The sequence below is a fragment of the Castanea sativa genome, chromosome 5, assembly GCF_040712315.1.
Source record: "Castanea sativa cultivar Marrone di Chiusa Pesio chromosome 5, ASM4071231v1".
Taxonomy (NCBI): domain Eukaryota; kingdom Viridiplantae; phylum Streptophyta; class Magnoliopsida; order Fagales; family Fagaceae; genus Castanea; species Castanea sativa.
Window position 1 is genome coordinate 26429842 of NC_134017.1, and position 20747 is coordinate 26450588.

At 31.9% G+C, this 20747-nt stretch overlaps 1 protein-coding gene across 1 annotated transcript; it reads right to left on the reverse strand.

Annotated features, from left to right (window-relative positions):
• Window positions 1-202: 202 nt before the first annotated feature.
• On the reverse strand, window positions 203-3846 carry LOC142636730 (G-type lectin S-receptor-like serine/threonine-protein kinase SD2-5). The gene is made up of 2 exons (XM_075811017.1): window positions 3706-3846; window positions 203-2899 (listed from the first exon to the last, which is right to left on the reverse strand). Exon 2 carries the CDS (start codon window positions 2828-2830, stop codon window positions 395-397), a length of 2436 nt encoding a protein of 811 aa, XP_075667132.1. The 5' UTR covers window positions 2831-2899; window positions 3706-3846; the 3' UTR covers window positions 203-394.
• Window positions 3847-20747: the final 16901 nt, after the last annotated feature.

Sequence of the window (20747 nt, forward strand, 5' to 3'; positions counted from 1 at the left end):
AGCCTTAGCCAAGAGTTACTCAGATGAGGCAATAACTATTTATGAAAAATTAGTGTCTTTACTAGTTCATGATGTGTGCATTAAAATAGTCCCTTCAGATAGTAAGCCTTATGGGTATCATAGGTTACCTACCTGGGGTGCACAAGCATTCAAACCCTTTACTACAAGGACTAATGTAACAACTCCTCGAAGCATTTGCTCAGGTATAGGAATGGCTATTCACTGGTATTAATGGATATCCATGTCCTAAGGAAACAAATGCTTTGAATGACATTGGCCATTCATTTTGATATCTATTCAGTATACAAAATGTTGTAGCATATAATAGCAACAACATGAAAGCCTAAGATAGAACTTTTCACACTTAGAAAGAAAGTAAAGTAAAAATTGCTTCCTATCTTGGGCCTGATAGCCGAACATCTGACATGAGTACCTCACTAAAATTAAGCAGTCCTGAAGAAGATGCCTCTTCAGTGCTCCATTTGTAGAAACTTGAGTGAGAACTAATCTGAGAGAAGGTTGGTGGTGAAGGTACGGCGGAAAGACCTTCAAGCATTTGGACTACTTTAGTCATCGACGGCCTTAAATGCATTTCGTCCTGTATACACCACAATGCTACTTTGATTGCAGTGGAAACCCTTTCGTCGTTCTCATCAATCTCTAGCGTAGAATCAAAGATTTCTGTCAGTTTTCCTGCTTCTAACAATTTCGAGGCATAAACAGGAAAATAGGCTTTTTCCAGATTCTCTTCTGGATCATAATTTTTTCTTCCTCCAATGATCTCAAGCAAGACCATGCCATAGCTGTATACATCACTCTTCTCTGATATGGCATAGTTGGTAATCCATTCAGGAGCAAGGTAACCTCTTGTACCCCTTAACGTCGTATACACAAGGCTTTGTTCTCGATTCATTAGCTTGGCCAAACCAAAATCTGATACTTTAGCTACATAATTATCATCAAGAAGAACATTTTCAGGTTTTATATCGCAGTGAATAATTTTAACTTCACACTCCTCATGAAGATAAGCTAATCCCTTTGCAGTACCCACCGCAATGTTGAATCTTGTATCCCAATCTAACAAGTGACCCCCTTTTTTGTTCTTAAAGATCCATTTATCCAAAGACTGTTTACCCATGAACTCATAGACAAGAAGCCGGTGAGAACCCTCAGCACAGAAGCCTTTGAGCTTGACTAGATGGACATGATGGATACTGCCAATAATCGTAACTTCAGCTCTAAATTCTTTTTTCCCCTGCCCAATGCCTTCCAATTTTTTCACAGCCAAGCGGGTACCATCTGGTAGAACACCTAGGTAGACTGATCCAAACCCTCCCTGACCAACCTTTGAAGTGAAATTTCTAGTTGCTTGACAGAGATCACTATAACTGAAACGAGCAGGCATCCCAGAAAGACTATTCAAGAAATTATCTTCTTCTGATGTTTCTTCAGGATATTCCAGCAATCCCTTCCTTCTGTGGTAATACCAGAATCCCACATAAATTAGGCCAAGAACAACCACTATGGTTGCAATAGCTATGAATGCAATTGATAAAATACGCTTCTTTTCCATTCTTCTTGCATTACTTGGTCTACCACCACCACTAACTGGGACCTTCATGTATGAAAAATAACCAGGAGAACCTTCACTGGAGCGTTGCAGGCTCCCTATCTCATCAAATAGAAAGCAATTCCCAGAACTTTTTTCATAGAACAGCACAAGGCAGGAGCAACTTGCAAGGCAAGCTTCTTGGCATGCATTTAGATTAGACTTCAGAAGGGGTTGAACAAATCCAAGTGCAAAATAAGTAAGCTTCTCACCAACATATAATAGCTCTACTGAACTTTGGGAGCTATTACAGGTTGAGACAGTCTGAGGTTTGCAATTATTTTCAGAGATGAGAGATTTAGGGCATTGGCACCAGTTGTCAAAATAGCACACATAATATGGATTACAAGGCTCAGGAATACTGCAGGACTCTTGCGGTATCTTAGTTGCCTCAGGAGTGACACCCTTTCCCTTTTGAAGATTATAGAATGATATTAACCCATTAGAGCCTAAAACAGCAGCCCACAAGGCATCCGTACCATTATAGTCAGAGAAAACCAATTGCCAAAGTAAAGATCCATCTCGATCATAGAAATTCCATGTATTGGACATAAGAGAGAGAGAATTAACACTACCACTGACACTGTTATTGGTTTTCCTGCTATCATTTGAAATGGACCAATAAATTTGTGGAGTTGCATAACCTGCGTACAAGACCACATCACCTGAATTGAATGCAAGATAATGAGACAAATTGTCGTGGATTGGAAAGCTTTTAAGTATCATTCCTTCCTGGAACACCTGGCCGGGTAAAAGGGTATCAGTGGGGTCGCTAAAACTCTGCCAAAGAACACGTTTATTCTCAGCAAACAAGACCAAGTTTCCTGAGTCCTGCAACTCCATGGATTTAGCACTTTTCCCTGTTGTGTTTGTAGACCAAACTACACCATCCCCTCTTTCCAAAAACACATTCCCCTGGTTGTCGAAGACAAATTTATCAGAATTGTCGATCAGCCTGCCTCTGTTAGCAGTCCAAATCACTTTGGAACTACCCAGGTGAATGACTACTAGCAGAAACAATTTGACATCCAGGGAAGTGTAAAAGGACAAAGCAAATGCCGAGTTGTTGGAAAGCAAGAATAGCCCATCATTATCAGCCCATTCACTATGAGATGTTTGAAATCCAGGATATATCTTGCCAACATATTCATTGCTGGCGCTGCATATCTCAAAGACAAGGAGGAGACAAAGACACAAAGTTCTGAATTGGAACAAACCCATCAATTCTGAAACTGCACCAATCCCAATTTTGGTTAAGTAGGCCCCAAATATCTGTTCAAAGTTTCATACCTATAAAAAAAAATTCAGGGGTTTGGGCTAATTAGTGTAGAAAAAAAAAGGTTCAATGCTAGGGAAAATAAAATGATACACGCAAGATATTTCTTTGAGCTTGCTTATACATGCCCCCAATGAAATTCTATTGCAAAAGAATAAAATTTTATAAACAGTTACAGGAGTAGAATTCTACATTGAAGAGTGAAAGATAAAGATAAACTTGAGGAGGAAAATGTCTACAAAATAATTTACACACAAATATAGTCCAATTGCAAGTTCCATTTCTGGAATTCATGGGAGAGTTCAAATATGAAAGAAAATATAGATTTTGCATACTCTATCTACAATCTAACCCAGGTGAAGCAAAACAAACATAGCAAAAAGCCAAAAACAAATACAAAAAATAAAAAAATAAAGAGAGAGAGAGATCTTAAATGAGAAACAAAAAACTAGGAATAAACTACAAGAAATTAAGATAGTTATAGGTAATATTGAATTGTTTTGCACACAAAGACAGTCTAATTACAAGTTCCAATGTTTAAGCATCTAAATTGAGGAAGAAATTAAGAAAAGAAATCAAATAGTACCACCTCTGTTTTATGTGAGCTAAGCAAAGCAAACTGAACACGAAACTGCAATACATATATACTAGAAATGAAGAAAATACTTGGTTATTAACTGATTATTGATGGGTTTCTTTGCTTAACGCTATATCCATCTACTTATAAATAATACAAAGTTAGACACACTAGTCTTGCATGGCTATCAACGAAAAAAGAAAAGAAAAAGACCCAGAGAATGAGTATAGAGACATGGTTGACCTCATTTCTTGATGTTGTCACGGAGACAAATGGATTCACAGAGATGGGGTCTTGGCCTTTTTTCCTTATTATGATAGTAGATGGTTGGTACTGGATGAACTACACAGACAGAGAGAGAGAGAAGTTGGAACTTTGCTTTGGAAGCCTTGGACTAGGCAGATAATGAAAAATGTGGTTCCAAGTTGCCCTCTTATTACACTGAAACTTTAATGCATTCAGATACCTTTTTACTTTTTATTTTTTATTTTTGAGGATTTGTCTTTGCAGTTTGCACTTTGCATCCCATTGTATGCTTTTGAAAAGGGCAGTTGTGTACATGTGCCCCTGTTATTAAGGGTGCGTTTGTTTCGACAGTAAAATAATTCTGGAAAATGTTTTCAGGAAAAGAAAATATTTTCGAGAAAGAAAAATATTTTTAGATGTTTGGTGGCATTTTAAAAAATACTTTAGAAAATATTTTCAAGTGTTTGGTAACATTCTGAAAATGTAAATTTTTTACTGATTTCTCACATTTTCTCACATTTCAAACAAATTTTATAATAGAACATTACAATCCATCAACTTCTAAACAAACAAAAATCAAATAGAACACCATGGCCAAATCAAATTAAACTGAGAGAGGGAAGTGAGACAGGGAGGAGGAAGAGCGATCGTCGATCTCGCCGGGCGCGAGCTCGACGGCGCGATCACACGCGTCGATCTCGCCAGGTGCGAGCTCGACAGCGCGAGATCGCACGTCGATCTCGCCCGGCGCGAGCTCGACGGCGCGAGATCGCGCCTCGATCTCGCCCTGCGCGAGCTCGACGGCGGGCCTTTGGGTTGAGGACGGCGTGGTCTTGGCTTCACCGGCGATCTCCCTCTAGCTCTCTCTCTCTCTTTTCTGGTGTGGGTTGTTGCTCTCTCCCTCTCCTTCTCTTTCTCTGTTTTCCAACGGAAAACTCAATTTGAAGGTAAAATACACATGGAAAATATTTTCCGGGTGGGGAGGGCAAATTTTACGGTCAATGGTTCCTCTTTTCCGTTTGACCAAAATTTCCGGTGTTGCCAAACACCCGCAAATGCTGAAAACATTTTTCGGAATTGCTTTACTGTCGAAACAAACGCACCCTAAATCAATTGCATTTGTGCACCTGCTCTTTCTTTTTGTTTGAGCAAATTATTGTTTTTTCTTTTCTATTTCTTTTCATTTTCAATGCAATACTCTTACAAATTTAATATCTACCAACAATATCAACCAAAATCTACCATCACCTTAAAATTTCAAATAATCCCAAATCTTTAATATAGACAAAGGTACTCTCACAATAAAAATATAAAAAATATAAAAATTGGCACAACAAAGTTGCACTACTTTTATATTTGAAAATACGTGTGGTGAAAATGTATTGTGAAAATATGTTTTGTATTGTTCAAACAACGAAAATTGTTGTTTAAATACTCCTACCAAACACCACCTCTAGTACCTCCAAAACCAACTACAAAACATCTAAACTTCTCTATTTAAATTTATGAAATAGATTAAATACTTTTCTCTCCTTCCTTACTTTTATTTAATGACATTTAAAATTGAATTATGGGCTCTAATTTTTTTTTTTAGTTTACAAGTTCCAATTACCCAACCATTGTTATAAAGACAATGCTACTCAGGGTCTTCACAGGTCAAGTTTGGTTGGATTGCGCATCAAACCGCACCCAACCCAACTATATCAAGTTTTAGGATCTCAAAGCTGCCATTAACTATTAGAATTATGGGTTGCCAACCAAAGAAGCTTTGGGTTTGCAACAATCAAATCGGTCGAAGTTGCCACCCTCCTCAAGATCACGGTGCATGGCGAAGATCCGTCAAATCTAGAGCAAATCTCACCAAAGCTAGTAAAGATCTTCATAGATCCATGGAGATCTTGTTAGATCTAGTGAGATTTTCGCTAAAGCTGTGGATTTCATCACTATGAATAGTCGAGAATTGCCAGATATAGACAAATGACGACATTATATGGTCAGTCAATAGAAGTCGAATATCTGGGAAGAGAGAACTATCATTTAACCCAATGTTGATTGGATTGGAAACCATGCATCCACCATTAAGCCATCAACTGAAGCACTGCTTGGATCAGACAAATTTTGGGTTAGATGGCTTCATGTTGAGTGGGTTTATCGAGTCCGATTGGATGTAGGACTGCCCTAAATGCTACAAACACAATAAATTTCGCAATTTATTTAGATGGTCAATTGCAATTAGTATAGCATTATTTTTACATGGGATCACCACTAATGTTATTTTTATTATATACCAATTACTATTTGTCACATCAATAGTTATGAAATATGTTGTAAATTTTTTTGTGTAATTAGATTTATGGGTTATTTTTGAGTCATAAGAAAGTAGAAAGAAATTAGGGAGATTCAAACTAATGAGATCTATTTCATAACACATGATTCTTGTCAGAGGCTATACTTTGGAAATTTAATACCCAACTATTTAACACTGCTATCCTTTGAGAATTTAGTAATTTACAATAAGGTTAATGGCAGTATCATCTTAACAGCTCATTACAAATTAATGTCATGTGCGCATGTAAGTTAAATTTCTAATTATGCTCTGCCATGTTCCATAGAAAAAGAAAACAAAAACAAAAAAAAACCTTAAAGCTCTATTTGTTGTAAGTTGAAAACAGCTTTAGAGAAAGACAAATTTTGTCTCAATAAGATAATAACAGTGGGTAGCCATATGACAAAAGAAAAAAGAAAAAACATATGTGCCAAATACTCAAATTATAGGTGTATAAATGCAAAAAGTAACCAACATGTTTTTGTCTCTTGTACATGGACTCATTAGGGACTAGGGAGTAAAAAGTTTGCCAACGACTGTCTATTTCCTTAAAAATAAAAACGCAGAGAGAGAGAAAAAGAGAGAGAGAGAGAGAGAGAGAGAGAGAGAGAGAGAGAGAGGTCCGTGGAGGTAAAGGGTCAATTTTGGCCAACCAATGAAAGGAGTATTTGTAGGTGACTAGGTATTTTCTTCAAAACATGTGGCACCCAAATTATGTCCCCATCTTTCATGTGAATTTCCCAGCTGAGCCCGCCACCTAAGATATAAGGCATCATCAGATTTTCTGCAACATTATTGCCTTTCCTGTTCTTCTTCTTCTTCTTCTTCTTCTTTTTCAATAATTATTTTATTTTATTTAATAAAAAATTATGAAGGCTATCTTCTTCTCATTGGCAGGGGATAGCCCATTCTATTAGAGATCAACATCGTGCATGCCAGCTCTTGTTGATTCTAATTCAGTACCATGAAACTACTACTTTATACATGTAATCATGGTGTAAAAGAAAAAATCTATGTAAGAAGAAGGAGAGTGAATAAACTATCACGCAATCAAACTCATTTTTTTACGAGTTTTTATATTTTAAAATCGTTATACAATAGTTCATTATTAGTTGTCAATATGGGTGACTATTTTATTTTGTTGAGATTGTATAATATTTTTATTTTTATGCAATTTTCATTATCTAGTTGTCACTTGTCATTGTTTTTATACAAATATTTTAAACTAAATGACAAAACTCAATCCACTAACATTGTATTAATTATTCACTCATACAGTCACACTCATTTATACAGAAATCATTATATGATAGTTCATTTAGTTGTCAACATGGGTAAGTGTGGCTATTTTATTTTGTTGAGATTGTATAATATTTTTATTTTTATGCAATTTTCATTATCTAGTCGTCACTTGTCATTGTTTTAATAAAAATATTTTAAACTAAATGACAAAACTCAATCCACTAGTACTATATTAATTATTTGCTTACACAGCCACACTCATTCATACAAAAATAATATACTAAGTATCTACTTAACCAATCAAATGCTTGAGCAACACTTAACCAATCAAATGTCTAAACAATCACTAACTTTATTTTGTTCTTCTTAAATTGCTAATTTTATATATATATATATATATATATATATATATATATATATATATATATATATTTTTTTTTTTTTTTTTGAGAATGAGCTATTTTATTTTATTGTCAATATGGGTAAATGTGCTAGTTTATTTTGTTCAATTTGTATAACACTTTATTTTTATGCAGTTTTCATTATCTAGTTGTCATTGTTTTTATAAAAATATTTTAAACTAAAGGACAAAACTCAATCCACTAGTATTGTATTAATTATTCACCCACACAGCCACACTCATTCATATATAAAAAATATGCTAAGTATCTACTTAACCAATCAAATGTTTGAACAATTATTAACTTTACTCTTTCTTTCTTTTTCTTAAATCGCTAATTTTATAATTAAAAGGTTTCTATAACATGATAAAAATACACCATCATGTAACTAACCCTTTATATTTCCTAATTACTAAATTATAGAAAGTTATATTATATTTATATTATACACACACATCACAATTTACACAAATAACTTTATAACAAATAAATAAATAATACATACAATCAATATTAGACACACTCACAAACATATAATATGAATTATAATAAAGAGAAATATTTACAACTCACAAATACTCACAAATATTGTTGTTTGGTTTTGGGTTGAGCTGATCTGTGATCAGGGTTTGCAATATTTAAGCCAGGGTGTGCAAAAATATTTTTAAAGGTTAAACTAGTAAAAAATTATTATATATATTTGCAATGAGATAATCAATGTTATTGTTTGGTTTTGGGCTTGGGCTTGGTTGATCTATGATTAATGTGTGCAAGATTTAAGCTAGGCTATGCTAAAATACTTTTAAAGGTTTGAACAACAACGCTACCCATACTCACAGGTGTGTTCATTGCCCCCATCCCACTTAAACCCTATCAAGCATTGCGTGGGATCACCCCAACAGTAGATGGGGCATACTAGTACTCAAACCCATAATCTCAAACTAGCAAGGTGATGGGCGGCAAGGGGTTTTCAGCCCCTTCTTCCAACTATGGTAACCAATTGTTGAAGACAACATTTGCATGTGAAATTGTGAATAGTAAATTACTAATTAGAGTGTTTAAAAACTTATAATAGAAAAATAGGGGTTCTAGCCTAAATATGGTTAAACTTCATTAAGCAAGATGCAAATCCTCTAATAAGAGGCCTTATCTAAACTGGAGATCTTTTTTCTGTTTTTTCTTTCTTTCTTTCTTTTATGCAAGTTTCTTAAAAATCTTTAATCCAGTAAATCTTTTTTTTTTTTTTTTTGATGAACTTAATCCCGTAAATCTTATTCATAGTGTGAATAGAAGGAAAAATATCTCCAAGTTATAGGGCCATTCATTATTGTATTGGTGTAGATGATTCAATGCATGAATTAGACGGCTAGCTTTTAGAATCTTTCATAGTGTGAATCTAAAACATGAGAATCATAAAAACCAAACAAAGGCTTTCATGAATCATGACTCATATATGTGAATGTAAAGGAAAATCTGGAAATTATTTATCAGAGCAGGTGAGAACATGATTGAAACACCAGGAACCTATGTTCCCACTTCATGAAAACAAAGATAAAAGCATGTTCCCACTAATAATCATCAATTTTAGGGATCTTCTAAGACCTAAATTAATCAGCGAATAAGGTTTTAGGTTGACTAAAGAATACAATGATAAGCCAAATCAAACACACGTCTAAAAGACACTTTTTGCTAGCTTTTGTTGACTTGTCTTCCCTCCTTAACTCTGTTTTTGGCTCTTTGAATTCTGAGAAAGACCTCTCCAACTGCTTCCACTCTGATTTTGGAAGGATCGAAAACGTGCACCCATAAGTCCACAAACAAAGGTAACTATATATTTGTATTAGCTTTACAGTTTGATTGATATGTGTCCAACCAAACTACCCTATTTGGAAATTTTAATAGTTAAAGTGGACTGAGCACAATCTGAGATCAAATTCATAAATATTACAAGGCTCAATAATAAAATTATAAATTATAAATAAATAAATAATTGCCATGGTTTGTAGTTTGTGCTTTGTTCTAGTCTTGGGGTGAGGTAATATTTGAAAATAATGGGGGAGTTGTTGGAAATTTGAGTCTGCATTAAACGACAACATATTTATTTGAGTCTAGATTAAAGTTTTCAAAGCAAGATGAGTTGATTAATTGGCCATTTGGCCTAATATCACCAAATTGCAACTAGTATTTCAAACCTATCATGTGTCATCCAGATCTTATTAAAGTTTGCATTAAAATCAGCTTAATTAGAGTTGATTAATTGGCCCAGTATCACCAAATTGCATCTTATTTCAAACCACACTTCAAAATCTTAGCCAGCAACTTAATATTTATTAGATTAAAATATATATTTCATGCTTAAAGAAAGAAGATCCTCTATATTTGAATAAATCTATTTCATGGTTCATATTAGATATCACAAATCTAAAAGTATATCTAATGTCAAATTATTTAAATTCTGTTAGATTCAAAAAGTAAAATAATCTTAACTATATAGGGAATGGCAAGAAAATTAATTGCATGATAATCTCTTTAAAACAAAAAAGAGAACAAAACATGAAAATAGGGAAAATTTGTGAGAAAGAGCAGTGAAAATATTCTAAAACATGGCAAGTGAAAAATAGAATAAAAGTCTTCTTTTCCATCTTAACAATGTTTGTATATTAAATTCTTATGTTTTATTTTTTAAATATGCTTATCATTCTTGAAATTTTGTCCAAATTTGATTTCATCTCTCAAATTTTTAAAAATAATAATAATTTTGTCTTCGATCATTTTAAATGCATCAATTTCATCATTCTATTCATACACCATTAAATTTATTTTAGGCCACCATAAGTTTTTAACGTGCCTTAATTTAGGCCAAGTCAGGCTTTTTTGTCACGTATACAATTTCTTTAATACTAGATGGATAACATGAAAAAATTTTTTCTTTTTAAAAAATTTAAGGAGGAAAATTGTTTTTCCCCTCCTATTATTATTATGCTTGAGACTTTAAATAGAAAGTTTTTATTATTCTAAAATATTCAAAGTTTAAATCTTTCTCCCATTGAATCTATCAAATTATAAATTAAAAAAAAATTGTTATGGCATTCCATAAAGGGTATGATACAAGTCATACAACAAATCAGAAGACAAAAATTTATTAAGATGGGAAATCAGAAGACAGTTTATTTATAAATTATTCAAATTTTTTAATATATTAAAATTAAAATTTATGGATTAAATAGTAGTAAATGATATGTAATTGATTGAAATTTGAAATACATGAAATTCCACGACGAATAATGTGTTTCAGCCTTTCTTTTTTCATTTAAATGATAATAATAATAATAATTCAAGCACAGCTGCAGCATATAATTTGGATTCTTTTTTAAATATCGAGACTACAATTTTTTAAATGTAATTTTAAGGTTTTTCCTCAGAATTTTAGTGGTACGAGGAAGTTGAATGTAAAGTCTTCTTTAATTTTAGACACTAGTTGCTAACTCGTGCGAAAACTATTGACTTAAAAAAAAAAAATCCAACAATGAGTAAATAGACATTTTGTTAGTTAGTATTTTTTATTAAAAAAAATATGAAGAAATATTTAGAAGTGTTATCTAACATTGAACGTTATTGAGTTGCAAGTGCATAGTTATCAAAACCTACAAAGTAATTTACAATTCTTAAATTAATAAAGAAAAACTCACAATAATTATATATACACTCACACACTCAAAACTAATACAAACTGCAAATGTACAAACAAAAACCATGATATGAGGAAGACACACTAAGTTTCAAATTTGAGTAACAATATAACTTTCTCATAGTAATAACAATATAGATAATTCAAAACATGGAACAATATCAAAATTATAATACCTAATTTCATTATACTTTATGTTGAATTTAAACAAATAATTAATTGAAATTAATCCAAACAAATAATTAATCAACCAAAAATCATAGCTTTTAATAAGAAAACAAAAAATCACATGAACCTAAATAAAAAGCATGTAAGGTGAAAAATTAAGATCAACCTACTGAGACATAAATACCAAAAACCCCAAGACTTAAAACTTCAAAATTTATAGAATCCCCGAATTCTACTTCAAAATCAAACCAAATTAAACAAATTTATGTATAACATACCAAATAAAAATTTATCGTTTCCTAGACTGGAAGACATAGGTTGCAGCTTTAATTTTTCTCCCAAAAAATAGAGATGTTTTATCTGTTATGTACAATATAAAAAACAACTGGTAGAAACCCAAAAACCAAAATCATGAAAACAATGTCAATATAAATATGGAGATTAATGCAAATACTTAGAAGAAAATCAATTCTAAACATAACAAAAGAATAAGATAGAAAAAAATCACAGGCACATATGAAAGCAAATAAAAAATTTGACATAAAAAATAAAATTCATTAATAACAATATAAACAAATATCCACATATGTTGAATTGAAATTTTATTAATAATAACAATATAAAAAAATTCAACATAAAATTCATTAATCAAAAAAGAAAGTTGAATTAGATTGCTTGCGTTTTTTTTTTTTTTTTACATTAGTCTCTGTTTTTTTTTTTTAAATCCTAAAGTGAAGTTAAATTAGAATTTTGAGGAGGGGACAAGACTCTCTCTTTCTTTCTCTCTTTTTCTTAATCTAACATGAGTCTTTTCTTTTCTTTTTTTCAACGTGAGTCTTTTTTTCTTTTTCTTTTTTTGAGTCCTATTTTCAACAAGAGTCTCTTTTTTTCTTTGTTTTTTTTTTTTTGAGTCCTATTATAATTTTTGTTTTTATATAAATAATCAACGTTTGAGTTTGAGTTTATGTTGGACTTGTTAGAGAGATAGAATTTTACTCCTTATTAAGTTTTGATTAAACACAAATAATTTTGTTTAAAAAAAATGATAATGATGAGTTTGAGTTTAAGTTTAAGTTGGACTTGTTAGAGAGATAGAGATTCACTCCTTGTTAAGTTTGAACTAAACAAAAATAATTTTATTCAAATAACATAATAAATTTTATTTAAATATTGTGCTGACATGAAAAATTGTAAGAGTTTCAGAGGTTTCAGTTTTATATATATTATAGTTACTTTGTAATAAAAAAGTAATGAATGTTGGTTGTAATTTGGTTTTACTCAAATCTTGGATCCAAGGTGTTCGTGTTTTATTTTCATTTAAAGTAATTTATTCATGGAAAAAAAAAATCCCATCTCTAACCCCCACCAAAAAAATCCCATTCTACTTCTTCTACAAGGTATTTATCATACTTTTTTCTTTAAAAAAATTTTATAGATATTTTTTACATGTCTAACTTATTTATTTATTTTTCTAAAAAAAAAAAGGTGAACTCAACAACTCAATAGGTAACTAGTTTCCCTAACTAGATGGATCAAGCATATTAAAATTTTTAAAAAAAAATGTTAATAAACAAATATAAAAAAGAAACAAATTTCATAGGCTTGGAAACAATAATAAAATTCAATCAGAACTAAGAATTACACTATTTCTTAACAAATGAATCATTTTACAATTGAAAAGGAAATCCACAAACTACAATAATTCCAAGAGTTGCTAAGTGTCTAACACTTAAAATTACAAACCACAAATCCTTAATGTTTTCAAAAAATAAAAAATTACAATCCTTAATTCTTCTTGCTATCTATTCCAACGAGATTAAAAAATGCTAATAAACAAATATAAAAAGAAAAAAATGTTACGAGACAAATTTTGTAGGCTTGGAAACAATAATTTAAATTCAATCAGAATTACAATATTGCTTAACAAATAACAATAATATCAAATACCCATTAAGCTTTGAAAATGAATGTCTGAAAATATTTCATATACTAGCTTATGATGCAAGGGTGCATAGTGTGTGTAATATTCCTACGTAATAAGAAATAGATTCAACACATATATAGTATTATATAGAAGCATAATAATTCGAATTGAGTCTTGTTATATTTTTTAAGTTATACATGAATTCACATGTAAACATAATTGACATACAATTAAAGTATAATTGGAAGGACATTAGGCATGAAATTAAAGAGCATTATAAATATAAAGACTAATTGACATCAAATAATAGGATAGTTAGAATGATACTTAACTTGACACAAAATTGAAATGCAATTAGAATATAAATTGATTTCTTGTTAAACTTTCTCTCAGTTTTTGTTTATATAAAATGGTTGTCTATATAATGGCCAAAATGGGCAAATGACATTTTCGTGCAAAAAAAAAAAAACAGCATTATGCTCCACTTTTCAAACTAATTAGGGAAATACCCCTTTTATGAAACTCGATTTTCTCAAAATCAAGTTAAGTCCTATAGCGACGTTTTAAGGAACCTATAGCGATATTTTAAGGAGCCTATAGCGGCATTTCAGAACTTGAGCTTCATGAAATTGAGTTATAGGTAAAAATAAATAAATAAATAAATAAAACTTGCATGGAGCTCGAGTTACAAAACGCCACTATAGGCTCCTTAAAACATCGCTATAGGGCGCCTGAAATTTTTTTTATTTAACTCGATTTTGAGAAAATCGAGTTTTAAAAGAGGCTCATTTTCCTAATTAATTTGGAAAATGGGGCATTTGCCTATTTTTTTTGCGCGAAATGGGCATTTGCCCATTTTCGCCATAATAGAAAATGTTTTGTCATGAGTGATCATGGGGGTTTCAACCATGGTTGTTGAGGCATAGAGGGCCTTTATGCTTGAGCACAACAATTGCAATTATGATTATAAATGTAATCAAGAAGACCTTATGCTACTAATTATTTTATGCATTTGATATATGAGGCATCTTTTTTATATCATGTGGGTTTTATAGTTGCGTGGAATTCACTTGTTGCATGAGAGATATTGCATATGACGGATGCATGAGATACCTTTTTACCTTATGCAGTCTTGTATTGCGCATTAGTTTGGGGTGCTTGGATTGGTTGGTATGTTGCAGTGTTGAGTGACCCTCTACTAATACTAGTGGGGAGAGGGACTTTTTTTTCATATTTTATTTTTACTAATTTTGTTTTTTTATATGATACTTTTAATCGATTTTCTACAACACCATTTTGACAAACTCAACTATTTACACCTTAAAAGATCTTGATAGTGGCCTTAAAAAAAATCTTGATAGAAGGGTCACACTGTCAACATTCTAAAGCTAAGGGTATAAACTACAAAATTTTGATATTTAAGCGACTTAACTAGTTGATTGTATAACTAAAGTGGATAATGGACAGGATAACTACAAAAAGAGAAGTTAGAAAGACATTGATGTGGTGTCAGCCACATGAAATTAAAATTTTAAGTTATTGTTTTCTCCTTTTTCGGGGGAAAAAAGTTCATACTTATCTTATAATCAATATGTTACCTCGCATTAACTTAGGTTAATTTGAGGTTGGACAGGGTTTAATTTAAACACTAATAAAAAGATGATATTTGTATTTATCATATGCATTACACATAATAGTAGCCAAATCTTTTCCATCCAAGCTTGACGAATGTTATGGATTGTCGTTATCTTAAATTCTTATCATCATTATATTAAATTTTGTATTGGATCTAGTCGAATTGAAGTCTTGCTTGATCATTCTAACCATGTTTAAGTTGGGCTAGATTAGAGTACTGGTTGTGACGTGGATGATGTGTAAATTTATCACTAATTTAAAAGTGATATAATAGTAAGAGAGTGAATAAAGTTTTTTTTTTAATGCATATTACATGTCATGCATTACTATCTATGATTACTTATAAAAAAAATGTATTACTAATGTTAGTACCATAATAAGGAAAAATTATAATTATCTCATCTGGGGCCACTAATAAGGACCAGTAGCCTTTATGATCTGTGTGGTAAAACCCCAAAACTAATATATGTCAAAATGACACCCTTCTAGAATAGGCGGAATCTCCTCAATTGTTTGACTTGGTTATTATGACTTATGAGATTGTGAATTTGTGTTCGGTGATCACTAATATTTACCGTGAGTCCAATATATAGATAGATTTCAAAATTCTTCAGTTGAAAAATCAAATGCTTTATGATTTGACAAACTGAGCAAGACAAGACTTGTGCTAACATCTTGTTATTATCTTTTGATTTTTCTTTTGCCTCTTTGGTTGTGAAAATTCGCTATAGTTGAAACTTGAAAACGTAGGATATACTTGTCTTATCAAACATGGTGTATTTTAAGTTTTTTTTTTCTTTCTTTTCTTTTGAGACGATGGTGTGTGTTAAGTAAATAGGAAAAACCGAAAAAGTGAGAAAATTTTAATTCAATTTATTCATTCTATTGAAGTGAATTTCAGATTTTTTTATTCAATTATCAAAAATTTTACCAATTAAGCTAATTAAAACTCACTCAAAACAGTAAAATAGACTCAACATTTTATTATTCTTTTTTAACTCAAAATTAAAGTTTTTTTTTTAAAAAAAAACGTATTAAAGTTTGATTTTGGGCTTAGAATTTTTCACTCTCTCGCTTGTTGGCATAAGTCATAATTTGCAAGCAGAAGGGGAAAAACAACCAGAGAAATTATTTTAACCCGCAACCTTTTTTTCTTTTCCATCTTATTTTCATCTCTCTCTCTCTCTCTTTGGGGACGTCACAATTTTGGACCAATCAGTGGAACCAAAAATTGGTCATTTGATGATGTCAGTACGGATTTATATATATAGTTCTGTAGCATCAAATGATTAGTCTCAACTAATTTTGAGTGAACTCCAAGAAATACTAATTTGATTTGCTTTGTTCGAAATGAATAATAATAAATGTGTAGTTGTCATAAATTCATCATGATGTAGTCATGCATCCAAAACTTGCTAGTGCACTTTTCCAATAGTATCATATTATTAATTTAATTGAAATTGCCACTCACTCGGTAGTCAATTCCATACAACTTTGCAGTTCAATTAGCAGTTAATTTATTGGTGACGGCCGGTTGAAGGTTGAAGGTTGAAGGTTGAAGGTTGAAGTTGAAAGTTGAAAGTTGAAAGTCGAAAGTTGAAACTCACTAGTCACTACTACTTATTACTTTGAATCATCTTTTACAATTTCAGCAGCGGAAACTGGAAAAGCAGATCCATCTTGGGTCGTGTCGGACTTCACCAACACCATAAATTTAGATCCATTATTGTTCGACCTTCTCCTTCATCATGGGCTAGGTACAGAGGCCCAAACTTGACTTTAACATTATGTTTGGTTTACTATAAAAGGATACAAAAAAGATAAAATATCTCTTCTCTGATTCTCTTCATTATTTGGTCAGTAAATAAGAAGGAACTGTTGCAGGAACAAATCAAAAACTACCAAAATAATTTTCCCCCTTTTACTTTATCCATATAATTAAATAAGCCAAGAGAATATAACTGCCTAATCTTTGCTTCTTCTTTATTTTCTCTTGTAGAAAGTGAAGATGACCAAATGTGATTTGTAAGAGATTCAATGTGGTATTACAAGAAGAGTAATTATCCAGTACTCAAGGAGTATAATGTTGTGGTATCCCTTCCTCTCACATGATAGTGCATCCAATTAATTGAATTCATGCTCGAATCTACCATTTATGTGAGAATAAGATGAACAGTAACCATTCAAGGTGTTAGTTTAAGAAAACTAAGTACTATGAGTAACAAAGAGACTGTGTAATTGATTGGTCTGGACCTAGACAAGCTGCCTAGGTCCAATAGAGTTAGGTCCAAGCGTAGTTAGAAAAAACAGGGAACCGAACAACTAAGTAATTGAGTAGTTCATTAGTGTGGACGAAGCCTTAAACATATTGTCTATGTACCTTTGCCGAAAGGATTATGTCCAAGTGTAGTTTTAAAAAACTAAGTACTGAGTAGCTGCTAAGTAATTGGGTAAGTGATTGGTTTGGACCGAGCCTTGAACAGACCACTTACATACCTCTACAAAGAGGAGATCAGGTCCAAGTGTAATTGAAAAAAACTAAGTACTGAGTAGCTGCGTGAGTGGGTAATTGAGAAATTGAGTGATTGGGAGGCTGTTTGGTTTTGTGTTTTCCATCACCCATAACTCTGTTTCCATCACCCATAACTCAAAATAAGTGGGACCCACGAAAAAAAAGTCTGTTTGAATTTGTTTTCTATTTTTGTTTCCATCACTCAATTCTCTTATTTTTGAGTGATGAGTTATGGAAACTGAAAACACATTTTGGTCTTCGCTGCACTCCATGACGCCAGAAAACCCAGATTTTTTCAAGTCCCAAAAAACCCAGATTTAGCACCAATAGAAACAAACAAAACCCTCTAAAATTAAAATTAGAAATCTAAATATATGAAGTCAGACCCACTTGAATTCAATCAAGATCAACATCAAAATTTAACATCAAAATCCATAATCCAAACTCAAAATTTATCATAGATTATTTGGGCACAGATCTTTGGCGGAAAATTTGCTTCATATTAAGTCAGACCCACTTAAATTTGCTTCTCACCTAGGCAAAATCTTTGGCAGAAAATTCACGAGTTGAGCAAGGGAGAGATCCGAAGAGTGCCTCGGTTTCGGCTAGGCTTCTCAGTGTCTGATGGGTTTCGACTGGGCTGGGGTTCTTCAAACAAGCCACCTTTTCTTTGGCTGTGAAGAAATGAAACTCCAAACGTACCACTTGAGAGATGATGAGGAAGAGAAAAAGTAAAACAAATGGAGCAAATTTATTTTAGGTTAAGAGAGGTGGATGAGAGGAGTAAAGGAGGTTGTTGGAGTAATGGTTGAGAAGAGAGAAGAAGCATTGTTGTGAAGAGTCAGAAAGAAAGAAGAAAAAATTAGAAAAAATAAAAGGCTCTAACACTCAGCTCAGGTGTGGGACCTACAAAAAGGTAGAAATTTTTGAGTGATGTAAAGTGAAAACAAAAAACCAAATGGGTGTTATTGTGAAATTGGGGTATTTTAAGTGATGAGTGATGAGTGACGAAAATTGAGTGAGGAGTGATGAGTGATGTGTGATGGGAAAAAAAAAACCAAACAGCCCCTGGGTAACTGGATAACTAAAGTGATTAAGACTACTGAGAGATTGGGTGATTAAACAACTAAGTGATTAAACACTAGGTAATTGGGTGATTGAGTGAAAGGGTGATTAGTTGATTAATTAATTATAAAGTCTTTCTTATGAAAATCTTTTGGTTGATATGAGATTGATTAAAGAGTGAGGAAGGGGGGGGGGGGGGGTGAGATCACTTGGGCAATGAAAGGTTGAGGACCATTTTTGCTGGTATAAATTCTATGAACAATGAAATAAAGTACTAAAGTGAAGAGTGAGAAAGAGATGACTTTGCCAAAGAGTGTGAGTGTGAGAGAGAAGAGACGAGAAGGGAAAAGAAAAAAAAATTGATCTGTGTTTGGCTCAAATTGTTATTTAAAAACCATTCCTTCGAAAGAAACAGTATTAAAATGGAATTAAAGAAAAGATAAAAAGTTTTTTGAGAGGTGGACGTGAAAAAATGATTAGCTATAATGGGAAAGTGTTTTTCTAGTTAAAAAATTTGGCTATAGCTTTAAAGAGAACAATGGAGATGATTATTTTTTGAAGAATAAATGGAGATGATCTTAGCATGACGTGAATAGTTTTTAGTTTTTTTATTATTATTTTTAAATTCCAAATAAGTCTCAAATACCTTGCAAGTCCATGCTCCATATGTGTAATGTGTGTCAAGTATAAATAATTAAATACCGTCATACTCACGTTTAACCCTAACGTAATTGATGCATTTTAAGTGTGTATAGACTTTAGATTAGTGTATTTTAAATAAATAAAAACCAATATTTTGATTTGCTGAAAGTGAGTAAAAGTGTAATTGCACCTAAAAGAAAGTTTTTAAAAACTATATAACAAATAAGTTAAACAAAAAAGTTAATGCAAACGCTTATTGGATGTAAATATCATATCAATCTTTCCTTTGCACTATATTTCATATTAGGTCACAAGATTTTAATTTTATTAATTAAAGTTCAAAATTTATGAAATTGTTTTGATCTGAAGCCTATGTCCATCTCCATTATTCATTTATTTTATTCTAGGCAATAATGAAGTTGAGAAAAGTGGAAAATCATTGATTAAATTTTACATTTCACCTATGACTTATTTATAAATAAATTTGGTAATCATTAAACAAATATATATATATATATATATATATATATATATGGGGGTAGGATTTCGTTTGAGCTACTCTTTGATCTCTATATTCGGCTTATTGCTTCACTCCTCTTCCTGATCCTTTAAAGCTTTGTTTCGAGGGAGAAAATTTTGCTTAAAATGAGAAAATGATTGTCAAAAAGTCAAGGCTAATTACCTAAATGAAATGCAAAAATTTTATTAACACTTTTTCCCCTCTAGAAGAATAATGAAAGTGAATAATCGAGACAAGAGGTTCAAATCAAAATAGATTCATAAGCAGGTTTTTGTGACAAAATTATAAAACCTAAATCCTAATTTATAATACTATATATATACATATGATGGTGGACAAAAATAAACCAACTCCAATTCATTCATAAGAGTCGTCCAGAGCAAAAAGGACATCCTAACATAAGAAGGCCATCCATATTAAGACGGTCGTCCATATGCATGAGGGTCGTCCATCAAGAAAGCGCATGGACGACCCCCCAACACTTGAAAATTCCAGAAATGGACTTATCTACAAAAGCTTGTAATTCGGACCACGTGCTACTATTTTGAAGCATGAGCAAAGTCCTTATTCATCGCTATAACTCCCTATTAAGTACTTAGCTTCTAATGGTGGTTGTAGATAGTGGAATTATATATAATAATTAAAAATTTTTTATTTGTTTACCCTTAAAAATAAAAATAGGAACACCCTCAAATTTATATATATATAATATATATTATTTGTTCTACTTTCAAGCAAAAAAAAAAAATCAACTAAAATTTGAAGAAAAAAAATTTGTAACAGAGCAAAACAACGGACTCTCTCTCAGCTCTCAAGCCCACGGCAAACCCACAAATTCTCAACAAAAAAAAACAAACAAACCAAACCCCAAATTAGAAACCTCAAATCAGTACATCAGAAATCATTAAATGCTAAA